Source organism: Hippocampus guttulatus, chromosome 3 (genome assembly GCF_054856545.1).
Source record: "Hippocampus guttulatus isolate MCC_2025c chromosome 3, RoL_Hgut_1.0, whole genome shotgun sequence".
In the NCBI taxonomy this organism is placed as follows: domain Eukaryota; kingdom Metazoa; phylum Chordata; class Actinopteri; order Syngnathiformes; family Syngnathidae; genus Hippocampus; species Hippocampus guttulatus.
In genome coordinates this window covers 14,602,832-14,623,938 of record NC_141263.1, presented here as the reverse complement: position 1 = coordinate 14,623,938, position 21,107 = coordinate 14,602,832, and the positions used below count along the sequence as shown (strand labels likewise).

The window sequence follows — 21,107 nt, the reverse complement described above, 5'->3', positions numbered from 1 at the left end:
TTGTGTTAGCATTAAGTTAACAGTACAGAATGGTGCGGTGGTCACCTTTGTTTTATGCTTGGTTTGACAGTAAACTTCAAATGGGAAGGGCAATAGACACCTTTATTTGAAGAATTGTTTATCTGCTTGTTGGGAAGTGACTCGAGTACACGGCCACCATGCGGCCCTCTCATCTTGAGTCTTTTTTCCATGCAAGTCAGATGACTCGCATTTCGAAAAATTCAAAAATTAGGTCACTCTTATCTCAAGGTTTTACTGTCGGAGGTCTTCTCCGGGGGCTCAACATATTTATTATTATTATTATGATGTTAAATCTCCTCACTTCCTCCCATCATAATGGTCTTATTTGATGAAAAACATCATGTCAAGCCTCCCCCGCGTGCTCATGCTGGGGTGCTCTGATGAGATAAAAACAAACAGTAATGATGGCTCAATGCTGACTTCATCAAAATCCACCAAGAGAAAACAAAGGCAGGGGACCCGTGGGCCAGCGGTTGCGTGGGTCAGCCCCGTCCGTCCATGCAGCTGTAGGGAGCTGGGACGCGGCCTGCTGTCATCTCTGGCGCCGGTCCGTTTGGGCTGTGTTCCTGCACGGACCGCGTAGTCGAGACCCACCGCCGCTGTCCCATGATGAGTCATGTGGGAGAGGTGAGAAAGCAGCACATAAAGTTATTGATTTGGCTTCCAATCAAAGTGTCAGCGTTGAATACGTCGCATGGTTGATATATTTCGGACACCCCAGAGCGTACTTATTTGTTCTTATTACTCTGGCCTACTTGTCCATGGATGGACTGGAACTTCTCCATTCATTATTCTATTTTCAAGATCATAATTGTAGTGAACTTCATCAAGGGAGATGCATATCAGAACACCCCCATGATAGCTGAAAATCCGCGATATAGAGACCACATAAAAAACAGTTAAAAATAATAATTTTACCCTCCCACACGCTTTAAACACACTTGAACTTATTGAAACGTACCTTCGAAAATATTCTCTCCCTCTCCCACTGTCACTTTTACACAAACGAAACCAGAAGTCGTCTCTCGCTCATATGCTTGCTTCAAGCTATTTGTCATGCTCACTTGAAATTTACCGCAAAATAGACACATAAAACAAAAGAGAATGAAACAATCTATATGTAACCCTTTTAGGGACAACAGTTACTACAGTGGACATCTCATCATGTTATCAGGTTACAGGGAGCATGAAATGTTCACTCAAGCTATGTAATTTACTCAAACTAAACTCCGTTAGCTTAACTCATTCACTCCCAAAGACGTTTTTAAACGTCTTTTCAGACTTGGTCTAGAATTGGTTGGTACTGAATGAGTTAATGCAAACATATAATGCAAAACAACATAGATGGGGGCTAACATTCATTAGCAGAGACATTACGGTAATTCTAAACCTTTAACAGGTGCTATTTAAACATACATAAAATCTGCTATTTTATGTGAAACGCCACAGTATAATGGAAATCAGCATCGATGTGAAAACTAAATAATGGCCTCTATAGTGGGGGTGTGAAAGACGAACGGCAAATTAGCGAGTGATTACTGTGTTAGAATAGCGAGATTCTGTTTGACCTGTTTTTGATGAGACACGTAGTTTCAGGCTCCAGTATCAAATGGAAAATTCTGTTTGCGAGTTATAGCCCATCGTAGCTGATTTTGCTCGGGGGTTGGGGTACACTAGCCAATTGCAGACACATTCCGGTATCGGCAACCATTCACGCACACCTATGAACAATTATGAGTCTTCAATGATGTGTGAGGAGATTCAAACCCAGATCCCCCTCGACAGTGAGACATAACCTCTACTCTGCCTCTGGATGACCACAACACGAATCAATACCACCAAGCAGAAGGCGGACGTACATTTTCTACTTCATATTGAAGTGGATCAGATTCACGGTGAATAGATGAATGCATGGTAGTGTAAAAGTGAGGTACAAAGCGAAGCGCCTCAAGCGTGAGAGTTGAATCCCATCATTTCCTGACAGCTCCTCTTAATGGCTTGTGTCTGTGAGGGAGTTTTTCTTTGGCCTCAATATGTTCCCTCTCTTGCTGAAAACATACAGACTTTCCTCCATAGAAACAGACAAACAATAGCGGAAAGTGAGAACTACATCATTCTGATTCATGCGAAAGGCAACCAGTTTCAACTCAACCCGAAAGACTGCAAGTTTTTATTCCCCTTTCAGTTCAGGATGGGCGCTAGTCAATCACTTTTCTGACACCAGGATGTATTCTTGTTTGCAAACATTCTCAAATGCTCCATAAAATTGTGTTTTCACACGGCGTAAAGGGGAAGTCAAAAATGTTCTTACTGTGCGCCCCCTCGAGTCTAACCACAGTATTCTGATTAATATTATGTTTGTGGAATATGAGTGGAGCAGAAAAATCCACCCGTTTTTGTTCATCTCAAATTGTCAATTGCAATGACATCATAGTGCCTAAGGGCTCACGTAACGACCATCATGGCTCACCTGATTTCTGGGTTTGCTCATGTCACGTTCCCAAGCTATTTAGTCACACAATTAATCAGAATACCATCCAGTGGGAGCACATAAAACATGTTATTGTAAAGAACATTTTCGACTTGACTCCTCCTTTAAGACTAACCAAGGCAGGCATGTGACTGTCAGGCCTGACTTTTTCAGTGCCAGCAAAGGCGTTTGCTATTCTGAGTCTGACTTTTAAGTGCTTGTCAGTTGCCTTGAAATAATCCAATGTGCAATTTAAAAAAAGATTTGAAAGATATAAATATCATGCAGGGGTTCCAGGAGACGAGACCAGGACGAGATTCAGCACCGTGCTTGCACAAATTTTGCGAAGTGACCTTGAATTTGTGGTGTCTCTCACAAGGTTTTAACTGTACTTTGATACTCTTTGTCACGCAATATAATCAAAAGGTTTTGGACTCACTCTTACATGGGGTGATCAATTATTACCAACAGCCTGTCGAAATATCCACACTCCGCTTCTTCCTCGACAATCGCGCCATGTTTTTGTGGTTCACTGAAAAACAATACAGGATAGTACACTAGACATGGAACCTCAACACCTGATACAGCGTTGCAGGTTTTCTGTTGCAGCCTACCTGTTGGTCTATGGTGAAAAATTGCTTGGGGTGCAGGAAAGTATCGCCAACTGTCATTTTTTTGGGTGCGAGTCTACTTCGGTCGTGTTCGGCCACATTGCTTGGTGGTCGGACCTTAGATATCAGCTGAAAGTGCACCAGTGGTGGTTTATCTGAAGGTCATTAGTCATTTAAATTTAGCTTGCAACATAACAGTCATACTCAAGACAATTCAAGTATGTATATTCGTGTGTGTGTGTGTGTCTGAGTGAACGTATATGACTATCTCAGCGGGCATGGCGGTAAGAGGTAAAATTGTCAGTCCCTTCAGATGGACGAAAACAAATGGATTGATCTGCTCAATTCTTTTTCCGTGAACACACACTATTGAAATGGGGGTATACAGAACGTATTGACAACAAAATGTTTACCTGAGTTCTCTTCCAACAAAAAAAAAACAACTAAAAAAACGGACATGGTGTGGGTGCGAATAATGAACCGCAATACACGTTGTCAAGCCAAATCCATGAGGTATGAAGCAGCAGTTTTCCTGTTATGTCAACATCAAGTTTAATGGCATTGCAGCCCTCCGCCCTGTTGTGGTTAATGCATCCACTTCCCCTTGTAATAATTTGACATCACGTTTTAACCTTGCCTGAGCCTCGCCGCTCGCCGCGTGAAGTCACATGTCAACGACTATCCCGCCGAGCGAAGGCCGCGGACGGCTCCAATGTGTCACTTTTTCTCACTCTTCCACCGCGGTTGGGTGGGGTTTTCGCACAGGGTGACAATTAGTCTGCCGGGCCCCATCAGTCATCGCACGCTCTCCTCCGACGCGGCATACGCTTTTGAAAACAGCGTTGCGCAACAACCACCGACATTTAACCCACTTTAACCCTCATGGAGTCAACTTTATTTGCAGTCACGGAGCAGGAGGTGGAGGTTTACTAGCTCAGACTGGACTTTGATTTGGGCAACAAGCCTATTTCCACAGAAACTAATAACACTCTATACCTCGGGGGGGACACCACTGGTTTTAGAGTCGTTGGCTCTTTATAGTTAGGACGCATTGTGTAAGGCAACTAATGATTTTCAGATGTGATGATAAGATCATGCAAGAAGCGAGACTGGTGTGAATATCATTCATCCGATGTGCGCATGAAACAGTCGATGCAACAAGTGTTTCCCAACCTCTATTGAGCCAAGGCACGTACATATTTTACATCATCCCCACTAGTAAGAAAATCTAGCGCACTAGTACAGTAGAATCATTGTGACTCCGAGTAATGCCCCCCCCCCCCCCCGAGTACTGTCTGACATTTCTGCACAACAGTAAATCAACATTGGCATTTTCGAGGACCATGACATATTTTTCAAGTGAGGCAAAACTGTCAAGTAGTTGACGTGTGTATGATAGTTAATTTTAAAAAGTCATCTAACTGTGATTTTTGTCCTTAAAATAATTGCATATTAAATCGCAATTGTAATTGTTCAAGGTCCCGTTCCCATTTTTTCTTTTTTTTTTAAAGAAACGCAACCAATAAATACGTCCGTGTAGGGATAAGGGCGTCTTTGAATGTGACTGGGGGCGGATCTTGTCAAATTAGAGAACAAGGTGGTGTTCGTGAGCGAGCTTAACCTTGTGTTTGGAGGCGCACACAGTAATTTGACGACTGAAAAATTTTTTAAATTACATCATGGTGAAAACTACTTGATTCATATGAGCGGTTACAATTTTGACATCCTGCTTTAGGTTCAACTACATGTTACAGGTTATTCCTCCTATGGCTGCAAATAATCATTTTTTTCAGAATGGATTAACCCTTTCATGCACCCTGTAACCCGATGACATGAATAGCTCTCCACTGTAGTAACCGCTGGCCCTGAAAGGGGTAAAGTGATTTTTTTTTCCCCCCGTAACTTAATTATGATTCAGTTAGTAGTTAGATCTTCAACATGTCAGGGAACAGGCAAAAACGTGATCGTTGTTTTCCAAAGTACAATCAGATGTTTGAAAACATCTTATTTTGATTAAACCCAAAATAAAAACAGTCTACTTTCATGGTCTACAGAAATTGGAATGTTTCCTGTTGAGAGGCTGAAATCAGAAGATTTGGGCAACTCTCTGTGTGAAGCAATGGTTCAATAAATCGAAGATCAAAATAGTTGTCGATTACGATAAAATTCAGTCAAATTGTTGTCTTTTTTGTTGTGAAACAACAACATGAAGCAGCAAAAAAAAAAGTCATCGCCTTTTGAAGGCAAAAAAAGAGACATTGCTCATCCGAATGCATTCATATATATTGTGCAATATCGGAAGATTATCACAGATGATGGCCTTTGGATGAAAGCTCTTTTGGCCCTGTATCAGTTTTTAAAGGCTCAGAGAGCAAGAGAAGAGGGCCCGGGCAAGTCTTCTCCTCACTGAGATGAATTTCGGGCTCTCTGGAGAGTTGTTGCTGTGTGTGTGAGATGCTGAGCAGTTGGTGCAGCGTGCCATAATGTTGTTTGTTCGTACACTCTCCACAGAGCCCCACTAATAAAGTGTGAGGTGAAGGTGGCTGGATTGATTTTCTCACACAAGTCTACTGCTGCTTCCAAATTGTATGAGTGCGTGTCTCCAGAACCCCCCCCAAAAAACGATTCATTATGCATCTTGATACATGACGGACGATCCGCAGAGTAATAAGAAATGCAGAGCTGGATCTATTCTGTGAGATAGAGTTGTTGAGCTGTTGGCCACCCCAAAAAATTGGACAAATTTGCCTTAAACACCTTTCACTGAAAGCTGATGAAATTAACTAGACAAAACAATCAATATACTGTATATAAATGCTTTCTTGACTGACTTTAGCGTGTTTCAAAAGTTGAAGAATTTTAAAGTGGCCCTTTCATCCTTCCATTTTTATGTATGTGGCCATCAAACAAAAAAGTTTGGACACCCCTGATTTAGAGTGTTTAACAGTGACATTGTTGTTTTGGTTATTGCTTGTTATTTTGTGTTATGCTGTGCAAGCACGTGAATAAAAAAAACACATCCTTCCAAAAGCAATGTTCCTAGTTACAACTACCCAATATGATAAATAAAAAAATAACAATAACCGCCCAAAATAACGATCATTCATCCATTGTGGAGCGCTCTATTGTGACGTGAGGAAAGAGGCGCTGCTGTAGATGTGCCTGGCAGCCAGTTTGTTGTCATAAGCTCTTTTGCTCTGTCATAATCACTTTTGCTGGCAAAGGAAGGAAGACAGGCTTTCTTTACAGTTGGACGTCCTTGACGAGGGAAAGTGAAGGAGGATGGAAAGAAGGATGTTTGCCACTCAATCATGGCCGCTGAGTGGCAAGCGCAGCACAAGACATTTAGAAGAATATTACGAAAAGGTGATGGAGCATTAATTCCGTATCCTTTTTATCCTGACTAAGGTCCATGGACGACTGGTATCCAGCACACTAGCTGACGACCATGTCTGACGAGTAATCTTTTCCACCACCAGTGCCACTATTGGCCTACTTGTATGCAATCAAACCTTTGTCCTTTATTCTGTCATATAGTTTTGATGTCTTACAGTACATGAGCTTGAGTTACTCAGTGGCACGTGTGGTCACTGGTCAGTACATCAAGCTTTCTCTCTCCATCCCTACTCTCTGTAGTTACTTTGTATTTTCGTAGATATAGAGTTTTACTTTTCAACTTTAGTGTCATGTCTGCTTCTGGATCCAAATTCCGCACCTCACGTGACAGTTGTCCAAAGCTGTCCAACAATTGTGAAGCCATACACTAGTGAGGGGGAGAAACATTCCGCTTTTGGAAATGCGCAGTCATTCTATTACACGTGGACCTCAAATATGAATAATACAGACTAAAAGCTCGAAAGGGTTTCCAGAGAAAACAGTTAAGCTTTGGAGTTGAGCCCCTAACGTTCGTTCACTCCCTTCCTCATGGTGCTTCATTTGCGGTTTTTGAAATAGAAACCTGGTGTGTAACCCGCACATCGAGGACGTCATACAAAAGTGTGTTGACTCGAGTCGCCACAGTTTAACGTCGAAAAATGAACACGTCGCCCTTAGATTTCGTGAAGTGATTGGCTTTAAAGAGAAACCAAACGGCGCTTGTCAAGCAAAGCGCTAGTTTGACGGCGTTTTGCTGCCGCTATTTAAATAACCAAGCTACGCATTTCATCATCAGCGTTGGTGGTATAGTGGTGAGCATAGCTGCCTTCCAAGCAGTTGACCCGGGTTCGATTCCCGGCCAACGCAGTTAATTGATTTTATTTCTTATCTTTTCAAACGTAGTTTATTGTGTTGCACATTGTTTCTAACCCACGCGTATTTGCCCTCAAAGGACACAACCTTGGGAACACTTGCACATTCTACTTCCTTTAGAAGAGAGGTTCTCAAATCTTTTGCACCAAAAAACAAAACAAAACACGTTTGTGTATTAAGAGTATACAGGTACATTAACATGTATTGCACGTAAAAGGATGGTTGCCTGAACTCCCAAATTCTACCCTAAGACCTAGTTGTGATTGTCTTGATTGGAGGGATTTATATTTTCCCCCTGCTTTTAGACACAACAGTCAATGTTTGTGTTTTCATCCAAAATCCAAAGTGTATTTATTGTTTTTGTTTTTTCACACTCTTGGTCAGCAGACACTGAAAAAGAATGTTGCATTTACTCACTTTTATTTCAACAAGTGGTTGCACAAAATGAAATTATCTGTATCCAGATGATTTAATTTTTTAAAAAATTGATAATTGCAATTTCCAGTTTCAATTGCATAGTACACTGTACATACTGTATAGTGTGTGTAGCCAGGATACTATAATACTCAGTACAATACAATATCTGCTGAAATAGACATGGATTTTGTCATAGATTTATAATAGGGTATCACCTCATGCCCTGTACATACTGCTTTTTAATGACTGCTTCTGCATTTCTGATTACATGGAATCTGCATTTTATTTCCTTGTAATTGTCATGTGTAATGACTAGGTTGCAAATTTTGCCTCACCAAACAAAATCAAAAATGACCAAGCGACAGCTTGGAACTCGACAGCTCTTCAGGGGTACACCAACCAAGATATTTCAAAATCTATAAACTTGTTTTTCATTCTTTGTATCCGTCCTTCCACTTTAACCGCCAATTACTGTAATCGGTTTTGTTGGATTTTTTTTTCTGACAAATATCGGAATCAGTGCCGGCCTCAAAATTCCATCGTGGTTGGTCTTTACTATTTTCCTTATCTATATTTAAATTCCATATTATGAGATAACTTTTGTAAATTCCTGGTTTATTCCAGTTTATCTAAACCGATCGAATTACAATTTTCCACCTTTGAAAGAATTTTGCAACCATACTAGTGAGGATGAAGCGGTTCGGAAGATGAATGAATGAATGAATGAACTACCAACCATGAAACTAAACCTAAATCTAAATCTGTGATTTCATTCTCTTTCTACGAATTACAGTCTTTTTCCCACAGTAGATAAAGGCACGGCTTCCTATGCATGGTAGAGATGTTGTGTTTCTGCTCTAAAAACGTCAGTGTGTCTTCTCTATTTCTTTAGAGCGACCCGTAAACGCGGACCAGCAGGAGCGCACCCTTTTGAAGGGCGTGTTCAGCGTCCGTAAGGGCAAGACACAGCTGCACAAGTGGGCCGAACGGCAGGTCATTCTCTGCGGAACGTGTCTCATCGTGGCCTCTGTCAAAGACAGCCTGACCGGCAAGATGCACATCCTGCCCCTAGTGGGGGGGAAGGTAAGCTCTCCGGCTTCAAGAAACTGCTGCTTTACTACCTTGCACATACTACAGTACTTATTCTGGGAAATTATTCCTAGTGGCTGAAAAAGCCCCCCCTGGTCATTGACGAGACAACGAGGCGCTCTAAAGCGGCCACGCCAGCGCAAGGTCCCTTGTCCTCAATCTGGCTGTCAAATTTGACCACCCTCCCGACTCTCTGCATAATTTGCACACACTCAGTGCTGAGAATGAGGCACTCTAAAGTAGTCATGGTAGTGGCTCTGCAGTGAATTGCATCATACTGAGGGTTGTTTCGAATATTTTCTTATCATGTGCGTTTGTGTTCAGGTGGAGGAAGTGAAGAGGAGACAACACTGTCTGATGTTCAGCTCTGCCGGATCACAGGCTCAGACTTACTTTGTCAACTTTGACACACTGGTCGACTACCAGAGATGGCATCGACAAGCATCCAAAGTAAGGAGGCTAATGAAATTATCACGCATTAGGTCTTGTTATTACATTATTATGATGTTGAATGCTAACACAACACTGCTTATCACCAAAAGCACACCATATCTATATACAGTGAAGCATGGTGGTGACAGCATGATCCTTTGGGGCTGTTTTTCATCAGATGGAATGATAAACAGTTTGAAATAGCAGTCAGTGTTAGCACAAAACCTTCAGGCTATTGCTCAAACCAAAACAGCTAAATTTCATCTAATTGCCTGAAATCTGATTGGTTTTGGTCAGGATTATCCATCCATCCATTTTCCGAACCGCTTGATCCTCATTAGGGTCGCGGGGGTGCTGGAGCCTATCCCAGTTGTCTTCGGGCAGTAGGCGGGGGACACCCTGAACGGGTTGCCAGCCAATCGCAGGGCACACAGAGACGAACAACCATCCTCGCTCACACTCACACCCAGGGACAATATAGAGTAAACAATTAACCTACCGTGCATGTTTTTGGAATGTGGGAGGAAAACTGGAGTACCCGGAGAAAACCCACGCAGGCCTGGGGAGAACATGCAAACTCCACACAGGAAGGCCAGGGCTGGAATCGAACCCGCGGCCTCTGCACTGTGAGGCGGACATGCTAACCAGTGGGTCACCATTCCGCCTCTTTTGAGCTAATAAGCTGACATTTGAACAAGGGTATGGAGACTTTTTCTCTCCACTTTATCCCTCGTTCATTATTCGTCTTACCTATTCTTCTTCTGTCATTTCAGCAGCTCCTTCGTGCAATATTGAGTGTGTGTGGCTTTACTTTCAATGAATGTCTTTTGCGCTTGAGCACCTTCCTCCAGCCAAGCAGACGTGATAAGCGTATCCTCTGAGGTAAAGGCAGCTTACAATGGTCGCCATGAGAGGCGAAAGCCGACAGAACAAAAACGGAATCCAATTAGTTGCAGATTCACATTAAGTGCACTGTGTCTTTCTCTTTGCCATGGTCAGATTGATTGCTGTACGGCCGTAGAGTGCTCTGGAGTTTCATAGACATATAGATGAGAGGTTGTTTCTTAGGAGACATGCTGAAGAGTGATGAAGGTGGGTTGGCTTCATGAGTCCACCATGTATTGAAGACAAACACCCAGGAGGTTTACAGCGTTGCATCGAGTACTTGGACATTTAGTGGTTCAATAAAAGAATCAAAAAGTTAGACACCTCTGACCACTAATGAGAGTGTCCATCTTGAGTGAGCCAATGAATTGAGTCTGGACTACATTTTTATGCTTACACTTGTTGAAAACCGCAACACCCTGTGGCAGAAATTCCCATAAGGAAGAGTTCTGTGCAGTAAAAAAAAATGCTGGGTGAGCTCAAAGTTTCAAGGCAACATACTTGGATAACACACAGTTTTGCTTGTTGCAAAAATTGCCTTTCCTGCATTTTGAGAAAATATCTCTGACTCAGGCGGCCCGGTAGTCCAGTGGTTAGCACGTCGGCTTCACAGTGCAGAGGTACCGGGTTCGATTCCAGCTCCGGCCTCCCTGTGTGGAGTTTGCATGTTCTCCCCGGGCCTGCGTGGGTTTTCCCCGGGTGCTCCGGTTTCCTCCCACATTTCCAAAAAAACATGCGTGGCAGGCTGTTTGAACACTCTAAATTGTCCCTAGGTGTGAGTGTGAGTGCGGATGGTTGTTCGTCTCTGTGTGCCCTGCGATTGGCTGGCAACCGATTCAGGGTGTCCCCCGCCTACTGCCCGGAGACAGCTGGGATAGGCTCCAGCAGCCCCCGCGACCCTCGTGAGGATCAAGCGGTACGGAAGATGATGATGAATGAATGTCTGACTCATTCTGACACATTCATATGGCCTGATAAGTACACAACTATTTTTATTTGTTTGAGCTGTTAATGTTTGTTCATGATTGTTTCAATTGAAGCATAATTGACTGAATGCATGTATCACTTAATCAGCATTTAGGAGCGCAAGAAAAAAGAAGAAATGCCATTCTTCCATTCTAAGTAATATTTTCACCTCAGCTAGATGCATCAGATGTATAATCTTTTAAAAATATATATTTTTAATGAAGAGGATGTTGACATTTTTGTTTTTGTGGCAGTACGTGAAGTATCACCAAAAAGGTATCTGGTACTTCACTTTAGTGACCAGGTTCTGCCTGTTCTGTTTTTTCATCAAGGTTCGATGAAACTCGTAATTTCACAATTTCCCTACAGAACAGAGCAACGACACGTTTCCATTCCCAAATCTGGCTCAGAAATCTTCTGACGCGAGTGTACGGATCCGATATACGCTGTCAATGTGATCTTGACATCAAAATATGCCGATGGGTGAAGTGATACTCACCTGTGATGGGAGGATATTCATTTAATCCCCCGTTAGCGCACAACTTATTTTTTATGTGCGCTTTTCCTCTCAGCGGATTCTCCCGTCCAGACTTGTGACATACCAATCGCAACTGCATGATGGGCTGAGAATGAATGGGGAAGCACCAGAGGTGCGATTGACTGCCACTTGAAGCTGGCTTAAAATCATCGGCACACAAGATTTGTAAATTGTCATTGAAATCCATCAAAAAGATAAACGAAAATTGCAATGTAGCAGATACAGTGTAGGTGCCCGTAAGAGCAACAAAAAGTTATTTATGTATTTATTTTTGGGACACGCAGCGGTTTCACATACACATATTTTGATGGACTGATATAGAAACAAATAAAAACAAATGACTAAATATAAAGCTCACTCTAATCATATGTTAATTATATATTATATTATTATTATTAATTATATACATTATATATAAATCGTAATGATAATGATTTAAATACAATGCTAATTGTACATAAAATCGCAATCACAATATTACGGGGAAAAAGTCCTACGCACTACTCTACCAACAAACTTGCATTGCAAACTTTATTGGACATACTTTCTAAAAAGATCTTCCATAAATGCCATTGAACTGACTGGGGAAATTAGCCATTAAACTGTGATTTATGCAGCAATATTAGCCACCAAACTATTGTCAGATTTGAGTAAATAGCCCCCCCTGGCCCATTGGGATGCACTGCGGTTGTCTATGACCATGCATAATGAGTGCGACTGTGGTATATCTTTCATTGAAGCTGATGTGTATTGTTTAGCCTGCCTCGTCTATCACAGTGCTTCACTTATTTAGAGTCACAATGTTTTCTTTCTTTCTCCCCTCACTCTATCCATTGCTCCACTCTCACATTACCAAATTAGTTTCATTTATCTTAAAAGCAGTTGCTCTTCAAGAGTGAGCATTCGTGCAGAGCGTTTGTGTGGGAGATGAGCAGTTTTGTCTCTGTCATTTCCCAAATCAAGTTAGATGTGATGTCATGCTCCCGTGAGCAGCCGGCCCATTTTCTGGCCCGCTGCTCAGCGTGCAGTCTTGTGGTTAATGCGGGTCGTTGTTCTCAGACTCGTGCACCCCAGCATTGAAAGGGAGCCTGTAACAACACGCAGGTTTGTTTAGCTGCTTCCTTCGTGCAAAAAAAATAAAAATAAAAAATACAAATGCAGTCCTTTGTGATATGAACCAATAAAAAAAATAAAAATTGTGGCAGTGAATATCACAATTATTTTAAGAGACCAAATGCTTGCTTCAATCTGTTTACTGTCATTCCCAGTTAATGTTGAAACATAAACCAAAGAGTATTTTACATGTTATCTATATAATCAAAGCACATAACTTAGAAAAGTCTGTTAGCTCAATGCTAACATACAATCCCATAGCTAACAAAACTAGCATCAATGTTTCGATAGTTACAACCGCAAAGCAATTTGAACGCAAATTGTCACGAAATTAATTATACGCTTAAGTCGAGGCCTCTCTGTATTTAGCTGCTTTAGCTACCAGTGTTAATGCAATTTTTTGAGCCTGCGTATATGTTTGCAAGGTGGTGTCGCAGACAGTCAGCCTGGTGGACCTATCGTGCTATAGTCTGGAGGCGGTGCCCGAGTATCTGTTCTACAGCCAAGATGTCACCCACCTCAACCTGCGACACAACTTCATGAGCCTCCTGGGGCCTGGAGGACTCCTCCACCTTCCCAGGTACAGACTTCTCCCAAATGTCATTATCATTTCAAATATCATATCATGATCGCTTAACTTCAAATCGCAAAAGTTGCAGTTTTGAAAACAAAAATAAGTACGCTTATTTTTGAACTGTCAGTGTGTGTGTGTGTGTGTGTATATATATATATATATATATATATATACTGTATATAAGTATGTACTGTATGTTATATTTATACATACTGTATATATATATATATATATACACACACACACATATACTGTATATATACATAAAGTATATATACTGTATATATAAAAGTATGTATGTATGTGTATAAAAAAAGAATATATATACAGTATATATATATATATATATATATATATATATATATATATATATACATACATACTGAATAATAATAATTGCATATTCGATCACAATATTGAGGAGAAAAAAATATGAGTAGATAATTTTTCAAAGTAATTCGGCCCTATTTGAGCTACAAAATTACATTTTGCTGACATTAGAGATTAGAACTTCATTATTAGTTTAAGGTTTAAATGAACACTACAAAGATTGGATTTTTTTAGTGAAATAACATTTCAAGCCTAAAGTACAGTCTTTTATGGATAATTGGGTTTCTTAGAACAGGCTATCAGTGTATAAATCATCTAAAAATGTCTCAAATTGCTCCCAGCTAGCCTATTAAATGTACATGAACATGCTAGGCTGCCTTACACTTTGATTGCCACATTTTATTCTTGAAACTCATGAGCAGTACAGAAACACTCACGGACACTTTCTTAGAAACGTGTCCTTTCTCTGACATAAAGTGGGGTAAAAAAGTCTTCCATACACTTTCCTGCCGTTTGTTGAACAGGACCAACAGTCAAAGGAACAAATACAGAATGAGAAGTGTGGTGGCATGTGGCTAATTCTGCTCTCTTGGTCTTTAGGTTCTCTCAGTTGAAGAGTTTGAACTTGTCTCACAACCGTCTGGGTGTTTTCCCTGAATGCGTGTGTGAAATTCTCACCCTCACCGAACTTTGCCTCTCCTGCAACAATCTCCACAACGTGCCCGTGCAGATCGGCAACCTGCAAAGGTGACACACGCATGTATAGAGCACACTGGTACTACTTAGCACAAGTCATCTTTTCACCACTCATCTAATTTCTGAATGACTGTACCAGTCTATATTTTTGAAAGATGTTAATTACTCCATCATATCATAAAAAGATGTTATACAGTCACTTGAATTGCTGCATCTCAGTTTATAGATGCTATTATTCATGCACAAACATTAAAGAATTAACTGCTGAGCCATTTTGAATTGCAATGGAGGTTCTGCAAAGTTTTCGTGAGGCCAAGGGAAATTGTTTAAAATGCCATTAATGTGACCTATCTTTAACCTGTACAACCCAGTTGACAACAAATGAATCTTTTCGAGAGAGAACGTAGAAATAAACATTTGAGATGATGCTTTTGCACAAATATGCACACCCTCTTTTACCTGCTTTAAGGATGTGTTCAGAATGAAACAATCATATTCTTATGGTTCATGTTTCAGAAACACACTTGAACTCTCGCACACGCACGTGGGAAAATGTGTCAGGCCGAGTTTGAAATTTTGGTCAGAATACCAAGATTGTGTGGCTCAAAAAACTCCTCATCGTCAAAAGAACACCTTACAGTGAAGCATGGTGAGGGTGTTTTTCTTCAGCTGGAACTGGGACCTTGGTCAAAGTGGAAGGAATTATGAACAGTTCCAAATACTTGTCAGTATTTGCACAAAACCTTCAAGGCTCTGCTAGAAACCAAAACCACCACCAACAACAAAACATAAGGAAAAGCCTACGAGAACACCCAAATTTTACTTGGGGTGATCAGTGGCCGTTGTGTGCTGACTCCCATATTACATAAATTTTGATGTGTTGGATTAATTCCGAACACAGACACATACTCAGTTATTAGCAGGTGTGCGAAGTACAATATTTTAATTATTTTTGCCTGCCATCCCAAAATAATAAAATACATTTCAATTGTGTTATTTATAGGTCACATTATTACTTGACAAAATTTTGAAACGACTCTTCATGGTCTCTTTTTCTTCTTTACATCACAAAAAACAGGCATCTGAAAAAGCATGTGTAGATTATATGGCCACTTTATGTTGCTAAGCAAAACAGCAGCACCCAGCAGGCCATGTAACTCTTGTCTCTCAGATGAATTATAAAGTTTGCTGTACGGTGAAGACTTAAACTATCATGAGCGTTCTTGTAACTCACAATGTGGTATGAGTCCATGTTTATGTTGCGGGGGTATTCACGACTAATGCTCGTAGTTCCTCTCAGGCGGCACTTTTTGTCATTGTGTGACAGCAGCTCTTTTCCCTATGGGATCGCAAATAAAAAAAACATTTGCTACTCGGGCTCTTTCATTCCACTTTTTTCAAACCAGCCAAATACCAGTACAATTATTCACAAATGAGTACTCAGTGATACCGAGACCAAGTCCTCCTCCTGTCCTGTAGCCTGCAAACGCTGTCTTTGGATGGAAACCACCTGAGCTCCCTTCCCACTGAGCTGGGTGGGCTGCCCCAGCTCAGCAGTCTTGGCCTCTCCTTCAACGACTTCACTCACATCCCAGCAGTGCTGGAGAGACTGAATGGAGTGGACAAGTTGTCCATGGCTGGGAACCAAGTGGTGTGTTTGGAGTTGGGTGCTCTGCTCACCATGAGCCACCTGAAACACATCGACCTCAGGTAATAAATCATGAGCACTTCTTCGCCTCGCATCAGGACCAACACACGCCAAATCAAGAGCCGTTAATTTAAGGGATGGATCTGTCATTACATGTGGCATGGTAATGTTCTACTCCATTACTGTAGGGGGCAGAAATGCTCTGACAAACTACCTGTGCAAAAGCTACAACAAAGGTTGACCTGACTTACAAATATTTTGGGCTATTCAGCTCCACTCCAGATCAGAGCTTTTTTTTTTTCAGTTTTCAGTTTTTTTTTCTCCACAGCTTAGCAAACGCCATTGATGGAGTTTGTGGAAGCAATAGCCACTAATATAGACAACAAAGAATTTACTGTTGGGGTTTTCCTAGATCTAAAAAAAGCTTTTGACACAATAGATCACAGTATATTATTGAAAAAACTAGAAAGATATGGCATTAGAGGTGTATCTTATAAATGGATAAAAAGTTATTTAGAAAACAGATATCAGTACGTGCAACTCAACAATAAAAAAACGAATCAACTGAAAATCACTCACGGCGTTCCTCAGGGGTCAGTGCTTGGTCCAAAACTATTCATCTTATATATAAATGACATCTGCAAGGTCTCAAAACAATTTAAATGTGTCCTATTTGCTGATGATACAACTTTCTACTGTTCTGGAATAAATCTGAAACAGCTCCTGACAACCGTAGAAAACGAATTAAACAAATTAAAAAACTGTTTCGACAGAAATAAATTGTCACTTAACCTGAAAAAATCGAAGTTAATTGTTTTTGGCACAAGACCAATCAAACACCAAGCTAAAATTATGGTAAACTCAATTGAGATAGAAAGAGCGTATGAAACCAAATTTCTCGGATTAGTAATAGACTCAAAACTATGTTGGAAGCCACATATCGATAACGTAAAAAGAAAAATAGCCAAAACCGTAGGGATCCTCTACAAAACCAAGGAAGTGCTAAATAAGAGATCTTTGTACACATTATACACTTCATTATTATTACCATATATGACCTACTGTGTGGAAATATGGGGAAATGCCTGCAAAACAAACACACTCCCTATTCTCAACCTACAAAAAAAAGCAATTCGAATTATTAATAGATCAAAATATACGGAACCCACAAATCCACTATTTATCAAATTAAATACAATGAAATTTTATGACCTGGTTGACTTTAAAATCGCCCAATTAATGTACAAAGCACACAATAACCTGCTCTGCCAAAACATTCAGAAGTTTTTCGAAATTCGAGAAAGCAGCTATGATTTAAGAGGTACCAACTTATTCAAAAAACTCAAAACAAGAACAAACATCAAGCAAAGAAGTGTATCTATCAAAGGTGTTAATCTGTGGAATAATCTCGAAACGGACTTGAAAATGAGTAAATCGCTTGCTGAGTTCAAAAACAAATTTAAAAAAATAGTACAAACAACCTACATCAATCAGAGTTAAAATGATAAATTCAAAACATTAAATATAATGATAAATCAGAACTAAGTTGTTAAATAGAGAAAGGTATATAAATATCCATTATGAATACAAGAGAAAATTGACACAAGAGTGTCAGGGTGTGGAAGTATATAATCCCGATACAAACCAAAAGTTGTAAAAATATCACGGTTAAGGGTAAAGTATGAGCCTTAATGGAGACTTCTTTCTTCTTACTTTTTTCTTTTCTGATTGATATAAAAATGATTTATTAGATACAATCACATAACGGGGTAGGACTAGATAAGTTTTTTACTTCCTACTCCCTTGAACATAATAACTGTGTTGAATGAAGATTGATTTCTTTCTTTTTACTTTTTTTATCTACCTTATTTTCTGTCAAATTATTACTGTATATATGTTTTATGTTCAACAAACAAACAAACAAACAAACCGAATCACATCAGTGACATGGCGCCATAACCCGTTAAGCAACTGATATTTGAACACAAACGGTGGAGCAACATATGTAGACAGACAATACAACAATACTCTCAGGCATATCTTCGTCCTCTGTGAATAATGAATATTACTGCAGCTGAGTGATTCAGTTGTTCAACACTTCTTTGTGTTAATTACACTGCCACAATGCATGCAGCACAATAATTTTTACTTCTTTACATCCCACTTCATTAAGTGATATCGAAATGATTTTATAAAGTACAATTGGACATTATGCAAGTACAATTGTACGTGGGTTTGTTTTCACATTAAAAAAAAGATAGTTTTTTTGGGGGGAGTTTAGGGGGATGAGAACAGATCACTGGCATTTCCATTCATTTCAATTAGGAAAGGTCAGAGAGATAAACATCCTTTCCCCTAATGCTAAACAAGTTCCTCATTCCAGTTTAGATTTGTTGCACTTTCTAATGATATACTGACAGTTTGTTGAGAGTATCAGGTGTTTTATTCCTTCCTGAGGTGTTTTATTCCCTCCTCACATCTCAGATCTTCACTTACAAAAACCGAATTCTAATGAGGTTCGGACATTGTGTTAAACAATTAACAACCTATATTTCATTCAAATCTGTATTTGATTGAATACTCTACAAACACAAGCTATTTAATGTTCAAACTGTTAAACCTTTTTTGTTTTGAGCAAGTTAGTGATTATTTGTGAAAAACAATAAAGTTTATTATTTGAACCTAGAATATTTTTTCATTCTACAGTATTGAATTCAATAGAGGTTGAAAATGATTTGCAAATCATTTTACTCCGTTTTTATTCGCTTAACACAACATCCCAACTTCAGTGGAATTGGTTTCGTACTTTTATTTGTCGGCTCAGTGGTGCTAGTTGAAGAATCGCTCATTGATTTTTCTCTTCTTGCCCACATTTCCTCCTACCACTCAACTGCCTCACCTTAGGCCCGCCGATAACTGAACCAGAGTGCTGGGATGGCATGTAGGTAAAAAATGAGGAACGGGTGTGTTTACAAGGACAAGGTGCGTCGAGGGTGAATTTCTGAGTAGTTCGCACTCGTGAAAGTGCAGCTGTTTATTAACTCCTCACATGGCATTATGAGAGAACCTCTCCCACTTGCCTGAAGATAACGCAAATAAAAACAAGCGACAAAATAATCCTTTTGAGTGAGTCGGTAAATCAACAACAAGGAGAGTTTGGGATTATATTAATGTCGTATGGCCGTAAGCGGCGCCTCATTGATTTGCAGAGGCGCTTATACGTATATATAGCGGAATATACCAGGAAACTAGTCCAAAATGAACAGTAGCGTGTTACAGCACGGAACACATCACAGTGGTAACGTAAACAGGTCAGAAATATCCGATATGGCAGCGTACAGGGTATATCATTATTTTGCTACTTAATTGTCTAAAACCTTTTTTTCAGGGAATCAGATGTCATTGATTTTTGCATTTCTAATCTTCATACACGCTAGAATGAAAGAAAATGAATTTTGAATTGTTTGTTTGATTAATAATCCCATCACTTGTGTGTAGAATTGATTGTTGAGGAAATACTGCTGATTCAGTCTCTCATTATTTGCTGTGTAAAGAAGGCAGTGTTTTGAAATTAAGAGGACCATAGCATAATTCCTCAGGGCAGTGTTACGCGGTTCAGTTCAACTTTGGTCAATTCATCAATTCATTTTTGTGGTTTATTAAGGAGATGTCATCAAACAACGGCACATTTTCAGTGTAACCTTTGTTGTTTTTACTGTGACATGTAGATTAAATGGACTACGGTGTGTGAAAAGCGAGAGTCCTGAGGCAGTGACTCAGTTGACCCACCTGGACCTGAGGGACAACTGTTTAGACTCGCTGGACCTCACTTCCATCTGCAGCCTGGAGACTCTCCACTGTCAGCGCAACCAGCTGAAGGCGCTGACGGTCAGCGGCTTCGCGCTACGCATGCTTCACGCTGGCAGCAATCGTGAGTCAGCGTCCATTAGCGGGCCGTACATTTCGTAACCGGAACTTCAGTGGGGATTTACCGGACTTAATCCGTTTTTTAATCAATTGTAGAACCATATACATTTTAAAGTTTGGATTCAATATTTATGTAAAAATAGCCCAAAAAAAGGAAAAATGTAAATTAAATTCATCATACTCATCAATATATTTATCTTGTAAAATATACATATAGAAATGTGTAAAGAAATCAAATTGTTGTAATCAAGCCCAAAGTCTTGTTTGTTGAAGTGTGCTTTTAAGGGGCAGTGCCTATTGAGTGACATCAGGAGTTCAGACTAACTCTCTGGATGGCGTTTTACCGAACGGTCAGTTCAAAAAAAAAAAAAAAAAAAAATCTAAGGTTGGCGCAAGTCAGACTTCTGCAGTATATTTTCAGTTACTTCAACCAGCGCTAATGCTGAGGAAAGCTCGGGGCAGATTAGATGCACATAGCAACACACAAAGGCTAAACTCCAATTGGACGAAAAATCCAACATCCACATGCCTGTACTGAAAGCAGCCGAGCTGAAAGAAATGCTACGAAAGTAAGAGAATACATTGTTGGGCATATTGGAGATCTCAAGTGAGTGTACAGTCGGCATGTCTACTCTTGTTAAGCAAAAATTGGTGTGACGGAAGAGTGCTGACTGCCACCTCCATCTGCCCGCAGGCCTTAGCTCAGTCAGCGTTTACCCAGTCCCAAACCAACTTACACACTTGGATTTATCACAGTGAGTTCTGGCTGGGGAAAATGTGACTTTGATTTTGTATTTAATGTACTATACCAAGGTGAGTGTTTGTGTGTCTGTTGAGACAGGAACCTTCTGGAACACCTACCAGATTGGCTGAGTGACTGCAGAAAAATGGAGGTGCTGGACGTCACGCACAATCTCCTCGCAGAGCTTCCATCCAGGTTAGGTTTAGCTCGCAAGAACGGGGTGAACATTCAAACCCCACGCCAAAAGATTTGAGTAGGGATTGTCAACCAGAACCTCTTACTCTGAGGCAGTCACGCTGTCCACGCCTTCCCTTGTGCTGCCCTCATTCACAAGTACAGTAGTCATCTCCTATGTAGAGTTTTCATTTCCTAGTGTGTTGGCATTCGTCACATCAGGGGT

General features: G+C 40.4%; 1 protein-coding gene and 1 non-coding gene across 4 annotated transcripts in view; both read left to right on the top strand.

Annotated features, from left to right (window-relative positions):
- The window catches only part of phlpp2 (PH domain and leucine rich repeat protein phosphatase 2), a 43,568-nt gene that overhangs the window by 7,020 nt on the left and 15,441 nt on the right, over window positions 1-21,107 (top strand). For 2 of the 3 annotated variants that reach the window (XM_086106948.1, XM_086106950.1), the window contains exons 4-11: window positions 8,660-8,850; window positions 9,181-9,306; window positions 13,216-13,370; window positions 14,295-14,441; window positions 15,870-16,100; window positions 19,767-19,969; window positions 20,660-20,720; window positions 20,807-20,902. In XM_086106948.1, the coding sequence (XP_085963074.1) occupies window positions 8,660-8,850; window positions 9,181-9,306; window positions 13,216-13,370; window positions 14,295-14,441; window positions 15,870-16,100; window positions 19,767-19,969; window positions 20,660-20,720; window positions 20,807-20,902 (1,210 nt within the window). Of the gene's footprint in view, window positions 1-8,659; window positions 8,851-9,180; window positions 9,307-13,215; window positions 13,371-14,294; window positions 14,442-15,869; window positions 16,101-19,766; window positions 19,970-20,659; window positions 20,721-20,802; window positions 20,903-21,107 lie in introns of all 3 variants that reach the window. The other variant, XM_086106949.1, reaches the window with a different exon arrangement.
- On the top strand, window positions 7,273-7,344 carry trnag-ucc (transfer RNA glycine (anticodon UCC)). The gene has a single exon. It is a non-coding gene; the product is annotated as a tRNA-Gly (tRNA).